The sequence below is a fragment of the Strigops habroptila genome, chromosome 3, assembly GCF_004027225.2.
Source record: "Strigops habroptila isolate Jane chromosome 3, bStrHab1.2.pri, whole genome shotgun sequence".
NCBI lineage: Eukaryota > Metazoa > Chordata > Aves > Psittaciformes > Psittacidae > Strigops > Strigops habroptila.
Genome location: NC_044279.2, coordinates 75,322,931 through 75,344,398, shown reverse-complemented (window position 1 = coordinate 75,344,398; position 21,468 = coordinate 75,322,931). Strand labels below are relative to the sequence as shown.

The following is a 21,468-nucleotide window of genomic DNA, read 5'->3' as shown; positions in this document are numbered from 1 at the left end:
GCTCAATGAGGTAATAAATCTGCTTCTCTCTGTAAATAAGCATTAGTAGGAACTAGCTAAAAGGATAAGAAAGGATTTCCACTAATCAGGATTGCTTTCACATGGCTGAATTACACAGAGGAATCACAATGACTAGCCCAACACTTGCTCTTCTTTCACCAGTGGATAAATTCACTCATTCCAATGGAGCAGACAGAAATGGAAGTCACATTCCAGTAGCCAAAAACACAGTCCTACAGCCTTTAACCTCTCTCAGCTGCAAAAAGAAGGTAAAAGAGAAAAGTTGTTCTGCCAGCTACCAAATGGAAATAGAGCATCCAGTTAACAACCACAAGATAATGGTATCTCTAAACCAGAACCTAATCTTGGTACTACATCAGAGGTACATACTGTGTGAAAGGTTAACACAAACCCCACATCACTGAATTTAGCAAACAGTGTACTGCAAATCATACTGTTCCAAAGGCAACACACCAGTTGGTTGAAACATTTGGACCCACAAGAGTCAGCTGTCTCACATGGAAATTAAATACAAAGTCTCACCTGGTCTGAGCTAGCACACAGACACAGTGTGTGTGAGAAATAAAGGAAGCTACCTGAAAAGTGATATTACTTCCCCTACTACTGTAGCACACTGAAAATTCAAAAACCACTACAGGAAGCATAATAAAAATAAATAAGAGAGAGAATGCTAAACTGATTGAATTAACCTTTGTCATGTTTGATGCGATAAAGCTTCCTCTTTAGAAATTATCTAAAGCTGCTGGAGAACTTCCAATTTATCATAGAACTCAGCTTCAAAATGATACTGGCAGTAGAGAAATATTTTAAAATATTCTTATCCCATACACACTGCAATTATCTTTCATCCCCTTTAGGATCGATTAATCAAGATAGAAAAATCAAATGTCACTTTTGCAGCACCTGCCTTTCCCGAAAGATAGTTTCAGTTGTATCACAATAGCCTTGGTTGCTTTCTAACCTTAAAACTGTTCAGTTTGAGTCCTGAAACAGAAAATACTTTTTTACTCACAAATATACTCCAGATAAATGTGATTCATAGTCCTTTATAAAATGTTTCCCCTTGCCAGAAAAAAAAAACCAAAACGCATAAAGTAACAGGGAAAGTGTCCCCAGATGGACTACAGAATAACAAATAGGCCTCAATAGCATTTTTATTGTTGTTATTATTGCTTGGCAGAGTGAAAATAGAGGTGTGTTCAAAGGTGTCTTTCCCTGGAATAAGCAACCCAGCATAAAGAGAATTTATATGCTGAAAAGGTTACAGTCAATGTATTACAACTGTATATATAGTATCTCTTCATTTACAATGCTCTGCCTTTCCTAAGAAAGCTCAGGTTGTAAATTTTTTAGACTTCTACAGCACCTTGCCCAATGGGGCCTAGAATGGAGATTTTGGATGCCCCTTTAAGGATGAGCAACCAGAATTACACAACTGGGTTGGGACAGACACATTTTCCCTGGGCAACCTGTGCCAGTTCCTCACCACTCTCACAGGGAAGAATTTTTTCCTAATATCTAATCTAAATCTACCTTCTTTCAGTTTAGGGAGACTTGTCTTCCTGTTCCCCTCCTTCTAAGCAGGGTCCCATCTCTCAAACTGAGCATCCCAATTATGATCTCCCCGATACCACTTTTATCTGATGGAAGATGGAGCACCTATTTGCCTCCCATTAGCTCGTCCATACCACCTGCCTCTCCTCCTGACAATAAGGTTTTGAATGGAGCACCAGTTTGCCGAGGTGATGGGTTTTCACAGCCAGAGGAAGGTGAGCGCCAAGGATTATTAATAGTGTTCCTCGATCAGTTAAGGAAAGATAAATGTCACACTGGCAATCAAAATCCCTGAATATCTGATATCAGTGAGGAGTGGGTATCACCTGCCAAAAATAGAAAGAGGGAGAGAGATTATATAAGAGGGGTTCCTACTCCGAGTTCCATCTCTTTTTGACCACCTCCCTATCTAACACCCTTTCCAAGAGTGCTTAGGAGAGACTCAAGAAGTAAGTACCAAGAAAATGTTCCAACTTCCACAGCACAGGTGGCTTCATCTGCTCCTGGCAGGAACCGAGGACCGTCTCCCGAAGGAAAGCAGACAAGGATACCTCCCTCCATGTCCCTATCCTCCTTCCCACAAACAAAAGCCCGGAGACAAAGAGGTGAAAGTCTCCCAAACATAGAGGAATGGCTTCCCGCAGAGAAGACTCCAAACGAGAAGAAAGGGCCATTAAGAGGAGGAAATAGCGAACACGTGGAGGGAGGCTGAGGAGAAAAGGAGGGGAGGAAGTGAGAAAATGGAAATAACAAAAGAGGGGAGGGGAGAAGGTGAACGTGAGCGAGGACTCGGGGAACAGAATTTACTGAAGTGCTCAGTCGTGAACCAAAGGCAAAAATCCCTCCTAAACATGTCGCAGAAAGGGCATCTCTGTTTATGCACAGACAACGGGATGAAGTTTCCTTCTCTGGTGCGGTCACTAGGGATATAAATGTGCCACCCTTTTGTAAAGGACCCCCAGCTTTCTGCTTCAGCTTTTGGCGTGGAGGCTTCTTGCTGCTCATGAAATTCTCCTTGAATTGCTTGCTTGTGGCAAGGACGGGTTGGTGTCTACTTAAAGTACTTGATCGTTTACTTAGTAAGAATATAATCGTTCTGGCGCTAGTGGAAGGGGGAGCTGATCTATACAAAAGCTTCTGTGCAGACAATTTGGATTTTGCAAGTAGTTCGGCCAGGAAAATTGGCAAAATCTCAGAAAGAAAGAAAAACGTGTAATTCATCTCGCAGGGATGATAAGAAAAGGGTGAAGGGCCGGGTATGAGACTGCCAGTTCGTGAAACGCGTTTTATATTAGAATAACAGTTTTGAGTAAAGCTTGGTGGGTAAAAGCTTCTAAAAGTTTGCTAGCTGTCCTTAAAACGGATGTACTGCTGAGGTTAGAGACGGGCCTCAGCCACTCCTCCGAGTTAGAGGCTTCGTAACCGGAGCGGGGCCGGCACCGGGATGCGGCTCACCGGCGGAGGGGTGGGGAAAGGCGGAAGGGTTCCCCTTTGTGGCTCCGTGGCTCCAGGAGCGAGGATAGCTCAGCAACGGGTTTGGGAAAGGCTCGTCAGAACGAAAAGAAGCTGCGGGGAGTGAGGCCCAGCTCTGCGGCAGGCTGCACCGGTGTGGACTCGGCAAGTCGGGCGGCGGTGTCCTAACAGGCCGAAGGAGGAATCCCTCCTCTCCCTCCCTCCAGCTAAGGAAAAGTAAAGGGATAAAGGGACGCCAATTGCATAAGATCAGACACATCGATTTATCTTGTAAATAGCTGTGTATTGATGGGCCTACATTTAACCTAAGCGTAAAACAGACTAACGATTGGGTTTTAACCTGTGCTACACGAGGGTTTTTCAACTCCCTCCTCCGAGTCGAACTCCGTTGAAGCAAGAGATCAGAGTAACCTGGGTACCGCCTTCACTGCACCTCCCACCTCCAGGACACCGGGGGGAGCACGGAGCCCTGCTGCCTGTGCCCAGCCAGCATCCTGCTGTGTGTCCCCGCTGCGGTGGTCAGCATCCCAGCCACAGCTCCCCTTCCCCGCAGAGCAGGGAAAAAGGTGTTTTCAACCCAGGGAGAGGGACTCGGCTCTCCCATCCGTCTCCTTATTTGTCCTTGGAGAAAGCTAAACCTCTCTTGTATCTCGGGAAATACATAGAAACGGGGGGGAGTTCCATCTAGAGAAAAAAGACGGTCCCTCCCACAGCGAAGAGTCGCTGCTTAAAAAAGAAAATGAAGGAAAAAACCAGGGGACCCCAATGTCACCTCCTCCTCCGTCCTTCTGCGCTTAGTGGCGTGCTAATGACTCACCCGTTATAGCTGAACTTGGGCCGCGGAGGGAAGGATGGGGGCTCGCGCTTCTGGAATGACTGACAGAGCGACCCCAGTGTCGCAGCCGCCGCCTCCCTTCCAAGGCCGCTCCCCGGCGGCCCCGCTCTGGGCCGGGGTGCAGCAGCCCCCGGGGGATCGGGCTGTGCCCGCCGGTCCCAGCGCGGGGGGATTACTTCCCCCCCATACCCCGTCTTTCCTGAAGCGGAGATACCAACACTCCCGCGGAGATCTGCCCTGCTCCAGGACCCCAACCTTGGCTATCTCAGCCTAATGGCTCCTGCCCAAACTCTTGAGGATAAGTTGGACTACTGGCCATATTTCTTGTGAAAAATGGGCACAGTTGCTTGGAGAGAAAACAACCCTAGAAAACACATTACAATCCCGAAATCTTCCTCGACGATGTCGGGAAGAGCCCAGTCCCGCCTAAGGAGCCCACTGCTGCTCGGGAGCTCCCCACCAGTGCGTTTGTCACCTCGCGTCTCGTTCCACCGTATCCCATTGCTGAGGCTTCTGCAGCATATTGTGCATTACAAACAGGATCTGTAGGATTCGTAGGGATGTGATAATTAATTCAGCGAGGATGATGCTTAATATGGACTGGCCCAAAAGAAACGAGGTCTAACAGGAACGTGTGTGTGAAGGGGAGGGGGAAGGCAGGAGGGGGAGATGTTTAAAGTGTTTGAACGGTAAGGCGAATGTTCAAAAGCTACGTTACATTTGCTTCCCGACCTCAAGAGCAGCTTGAAGCTTGGCAGATGCTGCAGTTCCTTGCTCATCACCGACTATAACCGGGAAAGCTCGCCCTGCCTTACTAAAGAAAAAGGCTCTGCTCTGCACCAGCACTCTTCCACCGCACCCGAGGACTTGACCTTGGCACAACTCTTTCTCCAGTCGCTATCACGACAGACTCTGGCGCTGCTCTAGTAAGGCTTAGGCTCCAACCTCGCAGGGAGCGACACCCCCTACCCTCCTCCGGTCCCCGCACAGGCGCCCATCCCCGTGCCCTCTCTTGAGCCGAACCCCCGCGTCCGCGGACGACGTGGGGCTCTGCGAATGGGAGAGCGGCAGCCCACGTTTGGGCGCTCAGCCACGCAGGGGTACGGAGCTGGCGCGGGTCCAGCCCTTCCCGGTGTGCCATCCCCGCGCGGCACTGCAGCTTGGTCATATGAGCAGAAATGATGAGAAAAGCACTTTTTAATCTTTTCGCACTTGCCTCCCTGTTCAAACAGTTGCAGGATGGCTATGACTGACGTGCTCAACGCTGAGGATATCAAGAAGGCTGTGGGAGCCTTTTCAGGTGAGTACCCCTTTTTCTTTCATTTTTCTTGTTTCCTCTTTTCTCCTCTTTCCTCCCTTCAGCTTCGGATAGCAGTGCATTTATTTAAGCTCGGGGAATACTAGAGGATATTGCTAAATAAAATACCAATCGAGGATGGTTTTCAGAAGTGCAGTGAAAGCCTGTCAGGCTTATCAAGTCCAGGGCTGCATCCTCAGCAAAGTTGCCCTGCACGTTACAGAGGTGAAATACCTATTTCAAAGGAAGGTGAGCAGCAACTGCGGACAGGCTCCCACCGAGGGGATACTTTGAAAAGAAAAAAACCCTCGGCGAACCAGGCTGGATTATATCCTGTTGTGGGATAGGGAAGTCAGCCATGGATGCAAGCAGCTTCCCACTCATCCCTGAAATTCAGTTTCAGGTATCACAGAACTGCTGCTTCTTATTCCAAGGAGCCAAGAACGCGCTCTTTTCTTACGTCCCATGTGGGATCCCTGGGTGGGCTTTGCTTTTGGGGATGGAGCAGAAGGCAACCGTAGAGCACTCACTGCTCGATTGCAGAAGCTTTCTGCAGGACGAATGGCTGCAGCGGTCGGTACTTCCCTCTCAGACTCCTCCGGGTTCCGATATTCCTTACACCTCTAATTCAGCCCTGAGCCGACAGCAACCCCTCAGAGATTCAGCAGTCAAGGTTGCTCTCAAAGCAATGCCAGAAATCGTGCTCCGGGATGCACGTTCTCTCTCCCTTTCCCTCCAAACTACCTGGCCGACCGCAGCACCGGGAGAGCCACCTCCCTCCGCCCTGCCCTGTGCAGTGACCTTCCCGGGCGGACGGAGGCGCAAACCCTGCCAAGCCTGGCTGAGCTCGGCAGCCCGGGAGCCGAAGGGACCGACAAATCGCTTTGCTCCACCCGGCAGCTGGTTTTCTCATTAGCTCCCATTGTTCTAGGGCCAGCTCCAAGTCCCGGAGCAGATGCAGTTAGCAGCAACTGATGACAGGTCTCAGTCAAGCAGATCCCGAGGGACTGAGCCTACTTCATTTTACGTAAGAGGAAAAGCTGCGGGCGGAATAAGGATGCAGGGGGAAGAAGGAGGAAAAAAACCCCAAACAACCCTCCACAGCACGTTTTAGAGATCACTGTATTAGGTTTCTAATCCACACCTTCCCAATCCCCAGCACAGTCGTTAGGATACCCGGGTGGGACAAAAGCGGGTGCGGTTAAAGGAAGGGAGAGGTGGAGCAGGTAAACTCGTTTATCTCGGCTCCGATTTCAAGGGGTCTGTTTGTTTGTTTTGATTCTTTTTTTTTCTCTTCCTCCCCGGAGATCGTTTCTGACACGGTCTCGCAGGCAGGATAGCGCACAGCACTCCCTTGCAATGCCTGAGCTTACAAACCACCATTGCACACACCTTTAGCGGTCGAAATGCAACACTGATTTCTGATAAGTCTTCGGGAAAAACGAAACAGCACTGAAATAGCCATGTGCTCTGAAACACTTCTCGTCAATGCTTTATGGTTGAGCAAGAGCGGGTTTTTTTTTTTTTTTTTCCAAGGGTGGAAACGTCAAAAAGTGTCAGCCATCTAATAGCCAGAGTCCGCCCTCAGATGACTCTTTTCGCATAAAACTTCGCAAAAAAAAAAAAGGGGGGGGGGGGGGGTTAAGGCACTGAAATGAGACCAAGCAGGTAGACTTCAGCTCCCAACTCTACCACAGACTTCCTGTGTGACCTTGGGCAAAGTCTCCATCCCTCTGTAGCTCAGGTCTTCATCTGCAAAGAGGAGACACTGTCCCTCTCCCCGTCTGTTTATTACAATTACAGTCTGTGAAGCATGGAGAATTGATTACAGGGTGTACATGGAGCTCCTACACAGCCGGGCTCCACTGTGCCTCCCAGGATAGGACACACAGCAGCGTGGAAGGAAACCATAGGTACGTACTGGTGTATGTCTCAATGGTTTTTCTAAGCAGCCCTCTGGCTTTTCATCTCCTATAGCTGCAGAATCGTTTAACTACAAGAAGTTCTTCGAGATGGTAGGATTGAAAAAGAAGAGCCCAGAAGATGTGAAGAAGGTTTTCCATATTCTTGATAAAGATCGAAGTGGCTTCATTGAAGAGGACGAATTAAAGTAAGTCAAGATACGTCCTTTCTCAAATAGCCTCACCTTAAGAGTCTAATTTCCTGGGGGTTTTTTTTTGGGTTTTTTTTTTTTTGTTTGTTTTTCAAGACTCTAGATAATAGCATACAGTTCAATCTTCTGACTGGTATTTGTGTGCAATAATCAGTTGTTTGCTGACTATATGGTCTAAAGTGTGTTGGAGATAGATAGCTAGTTGTAACTTTTATGAATGATCAATACCTTACTGATAGTTCTTCAGTCAAATGCAGTTTCAGAGCAAAGCGCTTCTCCTGAATGTTAGAGAAGGTCAACACTGGATTCCAACTCACATGTGAAACCAGTGGTACAAATAAATATGAAATAAAACTGTTCTGGGGGAAAAAAAAAGCCAAACCACAAATTTTCTTTTTTCCATGCCCCCTCTTTAGGTTTGTACTGAAGGGCTTTACCCCAGAGGGAAGAGACCTATCAGACAAAGAAACGAAGGCTCTTCTGGCTGCTGGAGATAAGGACGGTGACGGTAAAATTGGCGCTGATGGTATGTGATTAGAGGAGTAAACTTTGACAGTAACAATGCAATATTTCTCTTACATACAAGAGCTGAGGAAATCTGGGAATCACTGGGGGCTGTGACCTTCTGAAGGGCACAAATTGGATTTAATGAAATACCAAGTCCTGCTACATTTGCCATTCTTTGCTTTAGGGAAAACAGGAGCTGAGTTCTGACACTAGAGGGGGCAACAGTTCATAGAAACTGAGATATAGTTAAGGCGCACCAGAGCACCGGGCTACGGACTGATCCAACTACAGAGAGTTTAATTTTTCTGTAGATTTCAAGTGGAGTGAGGATCAGGACACTGAGTGTTCAAAGACCCAGGCTCGACTATAAAACTTAGAAAGAAAAAGAGCTGAGTACCAGCATTTCTGCTTGATAATTAGTAAATAGGAAAGTAATGCACAACTTCACAAAGCAATGCTTTTAAAATTCAAAGTGCAGTCAGTCTGCTACGGAATTTCCATCCAGCTTTTGCTAGTGTTTAGGTGGGTCTTCACAGCTAAGAAAGCTTGTCACTCCGTTTTACTAAATATGAGAAGTATAAGAAAAAAAATAACTTTTCCTTTTATAGCATTGCTTAAAAATCAGTTTTCTATTCCCCCTTGGGATGAATCAAATTAGCCCACATACAAAATTTCTCCTTTTTTCTCTTTCTGTATCCCTGAGACACACTGGAAGAGACATGAAGAGATGAGTTTCTGAATTAAATCTTTCCTCATTGCAAGGACATAGTAGCAGAAGTCTGTGGCCAGGGTACTAAATCACCTAGACAGCAGGCAGTTGCTAAGTTTTCACAATATTGATAAGCCACATACTAGGTTGAAATCTAAAAAACATCTAAAACACTCCTATCTCTCTCTGTTACCCAGTCTCTGAGATTTGTAAAAAAATGTTGTCTCCAAAAAGAGAAGCAATTAAAAAAGGAATAAAAAGCAAAACATGATTAATTAACATAGTCTCCTTATTCAGAAGCTGAAAAAATGACACACAAAATCAGCCACTGACATATTAGTCATACATATCTGCCTGTTTGTAGCACCCTGCCATACCAGTGACTATGGCCCTTTTTCTAGACAAAAGCCTCTTTAATTTCTCAGATCATGATTATATTATGGTTGCAGAGGAGCAATTGTGAAGCATCTAGGTGAAGTTCCTGCTAAACTTCAGCAGCACTGCTGAACTCAATGAGTGTGTCACCATTTGAAATTTCATATGCTTTAATTATATGGGTCCTCCTCATTCCCATTAAAATTAGTGGCAGTGGTACTAAAATCAGTGGGCAAGATTTTCAGAAGAAAACTTGGCTTAGGTAAGTAAGCTCAGAGCTGATCCACCAACCTCACATCACGTACATTTTCAGTTATTCCCGGAAGGCTGCAAAACAAAAGCAGTATTGATTGGAATACAAGAACTATATTGCAGAATGATTTTGGCTTATACAAGAGAATACAGCATTAACTTTTTTATTTAAGATTGACCATAACTTTTTAAAGTTGAAGCAATGCCTGAAAGCCAGTACGTTGTAATAAAGCAATATGAAATACCTCTTCTCTTTATCTCTTTCTTCTGCAAGTTTTACCCTTCCGTAACTTTGAACTGGAATTACTTTGAATTTATAATCGATAATGAGAAGAGAATGAAAGGCTTCTTTAATTTGCTTCTTCTGTCCTGGTACATAGCCCTACTGTACAACATTACTGGTTTCTTCTCCATTTCTTAAATTTGACTCCAACAGCAAATTGTGACACTGGAAAGGCTTGAAATACATGCAAAATTCACAGCTAGGACTGTGACCAAAGGATGAGGATGACACATTTTCCAGCTTTTCCTTTGGTTTGGAAATCCAGTTCCAGATTGTAACTGCCTATGTAAATAAAACGTAAAGTCACAAATGTACGTCACATATTCAGTATTGCAATGCTGTATTTCTGTTGCAAACCATTTGTTTACCTGTAACTGAATTGTCAGGCATCACTTTACCCCTTGTTTCAAACATCTGCTTAATACATAACTAAATTATTACAAACATGCAGCCTTTCACATGGGTTAACGTTAATTCACTAGATGGCCCTTGAACACCCATATGGAGTATCCCTCAGGAGCCCATAGCAGTTGTAAGACCTGATCTTCCTGGATTTTTAACACCCTAGAGCCATCTTTCTCAGAATTTCCTTCACCAATGTTAATCCCACCCTAATCAGCCTTCTTCCAGTTAGGGTTACATGTTACAAATTGTCTCTCAGGTCTCCTGCTTTAAACCTTTTATCCTTCCTGCAAGACCGTTCAGCTCAGAAATAGTTTCTCTGGGTTACCTCCTGTCCAGTCAAGATTTGTAATTTGTGGCTGATCTGCCAGTTTCAAACAGTTGAAAACTTGCAGCCTGTTCATGCAAGACATGATCATCTTCTGTCTAATGTTAAGCCCCCTCCATCTTTCACTGATGTGAAGAGATGATGAATGTGAAAAAAAACCATGCAGGCCAAGGCCAAGTTACCTAAGAAAATTACAAACATTAGCTTCCAGATTGGTTTGGGAAGTGATGCTGAAGCAGTGTTCTCAGCTTCAGGAAAATATTTGTAACAAAGAAGAGAAAATGATCACACTGGGTTTTTTAATCTATTTTGTGTGCTAGCACTGGACATGCACATCATGCCTTTCTTTTTCTTGATACTAATAGACTTGAGAAAGTACATAAAGAAATTTCAAAGTTCATGCACTGTAGACAGAACAAATCCAAATTTTTATCCTAGTAAATCAAAATATTTTCCTTCATACAGCTCAACTTCTGCAAGTATTTCAAAATATTTCAATTATTTTCTTTAAACATTATAAAAATGAGACATCAAGCATTCAGAATTACAGCTGGTAAGTCATGACCTTACACAGGTAAAAGTCATAACAAAGAAGAAAAAGCTTTTGAAAGCCCTTTTGTTATCCCTCTTTGTGCTTTTCTATCTTCTAAAATAAATTAGTGTAAGTCATCACTTATGAAGTTTGCTAAACAGATTTGCTATTGTACAGATAATGTAAAAAACATAATCTGATGAAAGAAATCATTAGCCTACAACATGTACTCTGTAATTATAGCTGTCATTTCAGTAAAATACTACAGGGTATGCATCAGGCTGGTATATGCTACTGAATTATATTGAACACAGCAAAAGAATCCTCTCATTTTATGTCAGAGCTTTGACACAAACAGCTAGTAAATTATTTTACATGACAAAATAGTCTAAATACTTGCAATTTAAAACTATTAATTGTGCAAAGAAAGATAGAACTTAGTTTTGTTTGGAAGGAGAATTACAACTGGAAAGGAGGATGCAGTCAATCACAAGGATTGTTAGAGGCAGTAAACATTTACAAGAACAACCAATAGGCAGGGGCTAACATACAGTGCCTTATCTCAGAATATGTATTTTCCATATATGAGTACACTTTGTAACAATGCCTCTACAAGCCATCTGTGGTTGGGCTAACCTTCATATGAAAACCAATAGTGAATTAGTTTACAAGATTATTCAACTGGAACATCTTTGAAGTATTTCAAGTATATTGAAAACCCTGGGAAAACTATAAAGCAGTTATTCATGAAGGAGTATTTTATGTTTTGCTGGCTATCAGAAAGTACCCATGAAATATATTGCCATTAAGTGACAATATCACTATCATAATGTATTACAGAAAATATTTGGCTGCAAGTTTGAATAAACTTTTCCAAATATATTCCATAGATGCAAATTATTATAAAAAGGATTTAACTCAGCTGTAGCAAGTATGATAGCTTGTTCTAATAGAATATGTGTAGTTAGTTTTCCCTTTTGGAAAGGCTTCATCCATTGCAGTTCATGTTTCTCTCTGCAGGATTTATTCACACAGTGATTTAATAATCACAGCCTGTTTCCTTTTCTGCCCAGAACAGTCTGGGTTTCTATCACAAGCACTTTATGTTATCTCTTAAATTCAGTTTGCAACATTTTCGATCTCTGTACCCACCATGTACAGGATTTAGACACGTTTTGTGTTAAGTAATCTGTATCACTAATCCTAACTTGGATTTACATCTTTCATAATGATGGATAAATTTGGATTTAATTTAAACCCACTGACATTTTTATGTCTTACTCTGGTTTGTCAGCATTTGGCAACATGTTTTTTGGACACATCATCATCAAAAGTGCTATCAGTTTGCACACACCGGTCAGTGAAGATCTCACTTGTTTAGAATTTAGTATTTTTCAACTGAACATTAGAATGTTCTTCAAAATGCCTGGTTTTCATTTTCTATCTTTTTTAGTTGCAAGACATTACTCTTCATTGTGTCAAACTTCAATAATCTTCTTTTGAGCCTTTACAGATGACTGCCTCCCCTATCTGTCATGTTCCTCTCAACTGATTATGTTAAACTCATAAACCACTCTCTCCGTATACCCTCTAATCCCTTTATCATCTTTGTTGCCCTTCTTGGGATTCCCTCCAGTCTGTCATTTTTAAAGCTCTGAGGCACAGAAAACTGTGCAAGGTATTCTCATGTGTAACTGTTCCAAGGTTAGATGGAGTTAGGAATTATAACCTCCTTGAGTAACGCAGTATTCAGAGTGCAGTATGCCAGGCAGCTATTCACCAGGATACAAACGTGCCTTTTCGATGCTTTATCACTCTGATGAAAAGCATTATACATACACCAAAGCATAAAATAACCTCAAACTGCAGATAGATATATTTATGTAAATATTATTGATGTAACACTAATAAAAGCCACAGAGTAAAATCCTGGCCCTCTGAGATCACAAGAATTTTTCTCATTATCACCAGTGGGGTCGAGATTGCTACATGGATTGGTGTAAGCCTTTTGTGTTTGTAATCTGTCATTTCCAGCCAATCTGCCGGTACAAAATTGAGTTTAAATGTAATATATTTATAATATAAGGACACAAATACTCTGAAAGACTCATTAATGAGTCTCTTTGCCAAACACTGATATAAAGGAAATTTATCTCACTGTGAAATTAAATTTCTAGCTCTTGCCTTCATCCCATTGAGATTTACAAAGGAATAACAGGGAACTAATCAAGTTCATCAGATGATAGCAGTGGACAGTCTTGACAGTCTGGCATGTATAGCATTTGTCTCTTACCCTCAAAAAGTCCTTTCATTTCACTGTAAGATTTCCCAAGTCATATTTTCCCTTTAACTAACCAGGATTTCTTTGTTCTTCTGTTATTGTGATGTTTCTGCTACACCACTGACTCTGTAATCATTGTAATATGCTTCCTCCTTTACATTTTCTTTTTTTAATTTTTTTTTTTTAATGTTTCCCTTCTCCAGAATTTGCAACTATGGTGGCTGAATCATAAAGGCTTTGACCAATGCAAACCCTTCACCCATTCTTCACTGCCCAATTCCAACCACCTCCTGCTGGCTGCTTTGGCTCCTGTTCTATTTATTTATGTTATTTTATACTCCAGCTCCGTTCTCTGCAATCCTGCAACTCTGTAATTGTGCTGAAAGACACTGTTAAAATAATAAAGGTCACATCAATCTGGGCTTTATTCTCTCTCACTATAACTTGTTTCTTATTTCATGTAGGCTTGGCACACGCTGAGAGAAAATTTTACTGCTTTTTGCTGACAACTCTGCAGCTTTATCCCTTGCTAGGGTAAAGTAGGAAGGACTGAAAAACAATTTTTGGGATAAAACATGCATATAATGAGTCATTCAGTCCAAATTCTGAACTGTGGCAAAACTGACTGCATTATTTTTAAGCCATCCCTGCTAAATGGATGCATACTCATAGCCTGGAAAATCTCTAGTGATGGAAAATCTCTAGTGATGGCAATTACCCAACTTCATTTGGCAGTTTGTTCTTTTGACTTAATCAGTGTTATAGCTAAAAAGTATGTCCTAATATTTAACCTACATCTCCTCTGCTGCATTTTGGTGACCAGTAAATTGATCCTTGTCTGTATAATTTGTTAAATTTGCCTGGTGCAGGGGGATTTTTGGATAAAAGATTTGACAGGAATATCAGTTGGTGCCAATCATGCATGGGGATAACTTTGTAAACTATTAAAAAGCGGTCACTTCTGAAACACAGGATATGCTTACTATCAATGTTACACAATTATTTAGGACAGGAAGAACAGAATACTCAAAAGAACAACAGTATGACTATCAGGAAGTGGGACACCAAGATTCAGGTATGATACTGCTGTTGACACTCCCGCTGTTAAAATAGTATATAAAAATCAAAAAACATTTCTTCCAGAACTTTACCAGAGAAATGAATACATTTTTATTTGAGTTACATACAGAAAATTGAGACTCAAGCTAAGGAAATGACTAGCCAACAGTAAGCCTATGATGGAGCCAAGAGCAAGATACTTGTATCCCAAATCCTGTTTAGTAACTTTGGCACCAAGCTCATGTTTTTTATCTTTCTTTCTTTTTTTAACATCTTCCCCACATCTTCACAGAACATTGATTACTACTGCAAGAAAAAGGAAGGGTATTTGCCATTTCTGGATTCCAAACTATTCCCTGCAGCAATAATACCTTATTCCATTCAGATTTATTATCACTAATTTAGCATTTAAAAGAAAAATAAAAAAATAAGGCTGAAACCCTGTCACCATCACATTGTACAGAATACTATTCTCTGCCACAGCGACTACCCAACACTACTTGGGAAGCCAATAAACACTCCCTAAAGCTGATCTAGATTTTCACTCTGTAGTAACTTACAAGGAAGACTTTTTTGGCTAAAGCTGCTGTGCTTTCAAAAGAAATCCTTTGGTTTTGCACAATGTATATACGGATCTGAAGAATGTATTGATTTCTAAGTATTCTAAATAAAGCAAATGAAAACGGACTGCAATGAAGCGATTTCTTTTTTTTTTTTTTTTTTTTCTCTCAGCAGCTGCTGACCTCACGTGGCAATAAAGCGTAATTACAAGAGTAGACAGGGCTACAGAAAAAACATTAGGAACCCACCTACTGACATATCACGAATCATAGAATCATAGAATAGTTTGGGTTGGAAAGGACCTTAAGATCATCTAGTTCCAACTCCCCTGTCATGGGCAGGGACACCTCCCACTAGATCAGCGATGGAGCATTTACCACTTCTATGGGCAGCCTGTTCCAGTGCCTCACCACCCTCACAGTAAAGAATTTCTTCCTTAGGTCTAACCTGAACTTCCTCTGTTTAAGTTTGAACCCATCACCCCTTGTTCTATCACTACAGTCCCTGATGAAGAGTCCCTCCCCAGCATCCTTGTAGGCCCCCTTCAGATACTGGAAGGCTGCTCTGAGGTCTCCACGCATCTTGTCTTCTCCAGGCTGAACAGCCCCAACTTTCTCAGCCTGTCTTCATATGGGAAGTGCTCCAGCCCATGGAATCGACCTAAAAAACACTATATAAAGAAAGGCCTTTATAGTCTCTTTCTAGGCTTTGAATCTGCAAGGATTTATACTTTAATTCTTCACTAGGTAGAATGAAAGCTGAAATTTTATAACTTTAACAAAAAAAACCCAAACAAACCAACCCCACTGCCAATAATGAGTCTAAGAAATTTTTATAGTACATTAGATGAAATCAATACGTTACAGTAACATTAATGGGGATACTTTACTGGCATAAAATTCCAAAGACTCCAACAATTCCCATTATCAGTCTTCCTTCACGTTATTCCCTCAGTCATTCCTGAACAAGCAACACTGAGTGCCTAATTTGGCCTGAAATTTTTCAGCTCTATAGATAGACAAGATGAAAAGAAATAACCTTTAATTTCAAACTGAAAAAGTTACAATGGGTAGAAAGACCTTCAAAATACCATTGTTACTTTTTCTGGTAACAGTACCTGATATTCTAAAGCATTTGGTCACTTTATTCAAATATGCAACCAGTATACATTTTAATTTTCTCATGCATAAGCGAGGGTGCAAAAAGCTTCTTCAAGAAACATTAACTTTAAATTTCTTAACTGGCATCTTTCTTACATCTTCTTTTTTTTCCTGAACAGTGAGTGTTCCATATTTTTTTCCCTTGTTATAATAGAAGTTAAGAAAAAAACCCAACTCCAGCCATCATATTGATGACAAAATTTTAAACAATCGGTACACATCCTTTCTTTAGATTCATTGACAATGGTTTGTAACAAGACAGAACTAGATGATTTAAGATACGTGAATTATGTTTACTCATACGAAAAAAGACACTACTTGTTCACATTGGTATTACATATTGCTAGGAAAGAAACACAGCTTGCTCTTAGCTACAACTCAAAAGGAAGAAGAGCCAAATCCTCATGTCACAGGCAAACCATCATTTCCTGACAAATGACATTAGCATTTGAAAAAAGGGTTTGTACCAACAGACCATCACCAACTCTTAAAATTTCTCCAATCACCATTTACTCTCACCAAACAACCAAAATAATTGTAATTGTTTATGCTTTAAGGGTCCTGCCAAGCTTTTAATGGAGTTTCATGGATCAGCAGTTTTCCACATGTCTTATTTTGGGAATCAATGGACTGGAGGCCGTAACACCTGTTCACTTTGCAGAAGCTGAGCTACGATTTATATTTACAGTCTACCCACTGGCCCTGAGCTTAGTACTGCCCAATGTTCTATGATTGCTCCCAATTTTGTTCACTTTGTCAAAGCAAAGCTTGCTTGTTTACTTCTTTTGCCTTTTTTGATTTTGCATCTTTGGGCGGGGGGGAAGTAAAGACACTTCTCCCTCATTTCTAAATACTTCTGAAGACTGGAAATGCAGTTCATGTGCTCCTTTCCAACAATGCACACATAGTTTATCATCAAAGCCTCTGTGCTTTGATATCTAAATATTAACAATAGTCTGTCCAAAACAGAGTTAATATTGTTCTGGAATTAAAAACTGCAGCATCGCACAATATTTGCAACAAGTTCTGCCTCACCAAAATAACATCCAAGCTTATGAATTTATACAAGGTTCACTGAAGACACAAATTTGCCCAGAAAATTTTTGTTAATGAGCATAAAGCACAAAAGAACTTAATTTGACTCTATAATCCCAGATTGACATTTAAAGTGGTCAATTTCTCTTTCATTTGCCATTCTTTTATTTATAAATGAATGGCAAATGAAAGAGAAATTTATATCATTCATATAAATGAATTTGCAAATGAAAGAGAAATTTATTTATATAGAAATTTATACGGCATGTGTTAACACACCAAAATTCAGCTGTGGTTAAAGCATACGCTGGTATTCTTGTTCTAACACCACCCAGGAGGCATGGGCAACCCAGGTACCAGAGCATAGGCTTTAGGAAATGCCAGTGATTAAAATACTTCCCTCAGGTCCTGGACTCTCTCCTTGCTAACATGTGCTTGAACTTGAGCTGCTGCACCTCCATTCTGAGACAGTATTTTAGCAGATTCTCTTTTCTAGGGAGACACACCTTTTACAAATCCCAACACTCTCTACAGCTCCAACATTTAAAACAACCTTTCTCCTAAGCATGAGACAGTGAAGCCAAATGTGTCTAAAGGGGGTTAGCTGTGTGCATGAAAGATCAATTGTGAAAACTTTCCCAGACTATAGGATCTCCTAATGTGGGAGAATTCACAAAGAGGAAGTGCATTTCTGGTCAGTGCTCTTCTGGTCAAAGAAGTAACAAAGTTTAATAAAGATTGATACACTTTTAAAGACAGAAGTTAATATAAACACAAATACTAGAGTCCCTTCTGGAGAGGGACTCTTCATCAAGGACTGTAGCAATAGGACAAGGGGTGATGGGTTTAAACTTAAACAGGGGAAGTTCAGGTTAAATATGAAGAAGAAGTTGTTTACTGTGAGGGTGCTGAGGCACTGGAACAGGCTGCTGAAGGAAGTGGTAAATGCTCCATCCCTGGCAGTGTTCAAGGCCAGGTTGGACAGAGCTTGGGTGACATGGTCTAGTGTGAAGTGTCCCTGCCCACGGCAGGCGGTTGGAACTAGATGATCTTTAAGGTCCTTTCCAACCCAAACCATTCTATGATTCTACAATTCTATGATTCTCTAGCTACCAGAAAAAACAGAAGGGACAGCAAGAGCTACAACAATAAATGGATTAGAAGATCCAGATAAAAATACTAGAAGGCAGTTACTAAGCCCATGAAACACGCATACAGAAATGATGTTTTCTTTATAAACTCATTTGGCCTTCCACCTAGGAAAATCCCAATGCAAGGATCTTGTCACGTGTCTGAATCAGAATGTCCAGCTCTTATTGCAACAACAGTTTTTAATTCTAGGAGATGCTCATCTAAGCAAGTAATGGTTTATGTACAAAAATACAGACAGTTTCCCTGGTGTTACAGTGGCACCACACTGGCATTACAAATGGGCGCTTGGGCCTTCAAGTGGTAAGAACACGGTAACTCTCTATTAATTCCAACTTTGCCCCTAGAGCTTCTTGACAGGTCATTAAGAGGCACAGGACCAGAGGACAAATGCTTAACCATTGATTACTGGAGGGAATGTCCACAGGTTGCTGAAAATCCAAATGCTTCAGAGACATTTTCAGGTTTTGGAAATGTTGCCTGGAAGGATTTTTGAAATTCTATCATTTTAATAATAAAAAAAACTCTACTTGCTTTATTTTCAGAATGCAGTGCAGTTTAAAAAATATGTCATTAAAAAGATATGAAAATATATAGGTAATAGCAAATTATCAAGCACTTATTACTGCTTTAATATAAAGAGGCATAAGAATTACATGGCTCTGCTAATTTTATGCTTCCTTCTGCAGATGAATAAAGATTTTCTGTCTTAAAACATTTGCATTTTCTTCCCCCCCCCCCCAGTAATTTTCACTTTTGCTGGATGCAGCACAATTGCATCGACTCTTTCAGCTGCAATGGGTTGTTGAAATTGAGCTATTGCCCAGCACCTGCTCTTAGTCAGACAGCTGAAATCAGAGGTTAGGGGAAAAAATAAAGATTTTATGTCATTGTAATGCAAGTCTCCTTTTAGCTTTGCTGCAGTCAGTGTTCAATTACATTCTGTAACAATCTCCATTACCAGAGCCAGTGTTTTTCTGTTCCCCTCTGCATGTATTAACTTTCTTGTTCACACGTGATAGCCTTCTCAGCAAAGCAAAGGAGCCTTAAGAGGCATTTGCCCATAGATTTAATGAGCCTACATCTTTTTTGGCCTGTTGAGGATCCTACTGTTCAAAAGTATCTTCATTTTGAATGTTCTTAAGGAAGATAACTGATATGATAGAAATTAAATTATTTCTCACTGAAAGCCTGACAGGTCAAAATTAACCTGAAATTTCATCTAGTCTCTTGAATACAAAACACAGAACACGTAACAGTGAAAGGCTCCACCTAATTTTTTTTTCCTGGCTGCACCTTTCTTGTTCATAATTTTTTTAAATTCACTGTGTAGCCCAGATGACTATTAATTATATTATAAATCATTATAATAAATTGACTTTGAAGAGAAAGGACATGGATAAGGTAAAAAGTTTGTGCCTAAAAATTAACCTATTACAAAAGTGGAGATGATAGAAAACAGAGTGTTGTAAACTCTTGAAAAATTAATTAGGAGTCAAATATTTCTCTTCTCCTGCCTCCATTAAACCTCCAGGTCCTGGAGTCACATGGCTGACTCTCAGTTTTCAGCAAGGGGAAAAAAAATTCTAGCTATCATTCCTGCAGATAAAAACCTTGAACATTCAATCCCAAAAAGCATAAACAGAATATAAACCAAAACACAACCTTTTATTTTGTTAATAAATCTCATCACTTGGATGTAGTCTGTCTTCTAGTTTTTAACATAAGATATAGCATTAGTGTAAACCTAGCAGCTGCTTTCTCAGCAGACAGCAGCTAGAGATCCAAAAAAAGATTCCCAGCTGCTATCATAGCCATCATCACCACATAATGACTGGCATGCTGGAATTATGGGTAGCTCATTTAAAGATGTCATGTATTCATATATTCTGTATTTGACAGATTAACCCCTTCCCCGTGATGCAGAAGCATACTTAACGCTCACTTACCAGCATCCAATCACCCTATGCACGACTGTGCAAAAGAGCATGACAATGATTGCTCCAGTAATAGCTGAGAAAGGTTCAGGCCACACACAAGGCCACAGCAAGTCCTCAGTCTGTCACAGATACTCCCCCACAGAGAGATCTATTCAACAGTAAGACCTGCTGTACGGAGTTCCAGATCCCTGACCAACTGCCCACATCTAATGCTTTAGCATATATTGCTAAAAACTAAATAAATTTTTAGGTTTTGTCCACAGAGCTTTTCCTTGTGCAAGAACAAAGATTCAAGCTGGAATTTTCCCAGACATATGCAGAATAATTATTCCCCCAAAATTCTCCTTATCTTTACCCTTGTGGATTTGAATGTATCCTTGAGAAATCCATCCCTCATTCCATATTCATCAGAAGAGAGGACATAACAGTTACAATTAGCATACTCAAACCAAGTTTACAGCCTTGTAGAGGTACCTACCCAACATCTAATGATTTACCACTTTTCACTGATGTCACAACCACCATTAATTTCTAGCTTCCACTTTCCCGACATAGTAGATCAGAAACAAATGACAGATATGCCAGATCAGTCAGAAGCGCTGTTGTTGTAACTGCCAACAAATCCTTTGGCTGATTCAACCATTCCATAATCATCTTACATTTCAGTGCACCGAGTCTCAGCCAAAAAGCCTTCCTATCTGTGTCTCAGTCCCTACCACAAAAGAGCAAAATCTCAAGACCTGGAACTATGATGCTGTTATCAATAGTGACATAGAAAGCATCCAAATTCATACTTCTGTGCTAATAGCCCCACTCTGAAGAGAAACAAAAGGCAATTTAGGGGGTGGCAAATGAAGTAGCACTCAAAATAGATGAAGCTTCTATTTATTCTAATGCGTGGGGAAAGTGTAAAGAATGGAAAGCTACAATAAAATTTACACATCCGTTCTTGCAGTTTTCAAAGCTCTTCAGACATATCGGTAAACACTCAGTCAATTCCGTAAGATCTATAAAGGTTTTAAAAGCTGCATGAACTCTGAATATTTATCCATTTGCAAGATATTTCTGGTGCTGCTTTGTTCCTCAGTTTCCTTTTAGTAATGTAAGATTTAAAAAAAGAGCTGATGAAACACTTCGTATTTAAGAGGTTAAAAGAGACTTTTCTTACTCCAAGGAAGACTACATTACTTCCTCAGTACCTTTTATTAGGTAGCACATTCAGCTTACAGGTTGTAATGTGCTCAACTCTGAATGTATCCAGAATGTTTGCATCTATATATATCTATAGCTATAAAACCAAGTCCTGGAAATATTAATTAATTCTGCCTCACAAAAATCACTTTTTAACAGGTATGTGTTGTGAAGGAGGTGCAAGCTATACTTCAAAGACTGACCTTGGTTTAATCCTCATTGTAACGCCTTACTTTGCTTCCAAAATTCCTTCCCATCCTCCTGGAGCTGTAGTTCCACCCTTGCTGCCTTCTGTAGCCCGATGAAATGCAAGCTGCATATAGACACGTGCAGTTTATCTGCTGTTTTGTGACCATTGCCTACAGGAATGTGACTTCAAATTTCAGGGTCTTGTGGCTGTCAGGGCAACTC

General features: G+C 41.1%; 1 protein-coding gene across 2 annotated transcripts; it reads left to right on the top strand.

The window, feature by feature from the left end:
• The first annotated feature begins 4,554 nt into the window (after positions 1-4,554).
• Positions 4,555-14,708, top strand: PVALB (parvalbumin). Of its 2 annotated transcripts, XM_030478549.1 has the most exons (5): positions 4,555-4,809; positions 5,116-5,183; positions 7,158-7,290; positions 7,710-7,819; positions 13,166-14,708. In XM_030478549.1, the coding sequence occupies exons 2-5, from the start codon at positions 5,123-5,125 to the stop codon at positions 13,192-13,194; spliced, it is 333 nt and encodes a 110-aa protein (XP_030334409.1). In that variant the 5' UTR covers positions 4,555-4,809; positions 5,116-5,122; the 3' UTR covers positions 13,195-14,708. The 2 variants fall into 2 exon arrangements, with proteins under 2 accessions (XP_030334409.1, XP_030334410.1); XM_030478550.1 differs by lacking the exon at positions 4,555-4,809 and having other exon boundaries at positions 4,974-5,183.
• The last annotated feature ends 6,760 nt before the right edge of the window (positions 14,709-21,468 follow it).

Bases quoted from the DNA above. Each gene is read 5' to 3' on its own strand.
- PVALB (XM_030478549.1), top strand. From the start codon at position 5,123: ATGGCTATGACTGACGTGCTCAACGCTGAGGATATCAAGAAGGCTGTG. The intron at 7,291-7,709 runs GTAAGTCAAGAT...CCCCCTCTTTAG, and splicing joins ATTGAAGAGGACGAATTAAA to GTTTGTACTGAAGGGCTTTA. The intron at 7,820-13,165 runs GTATGTGATTAG...TCCCTTCTCCAG, and splicing joins CGGTAAAATTGGCGCTGATG to AATTTGCAACTATGGTGGCT.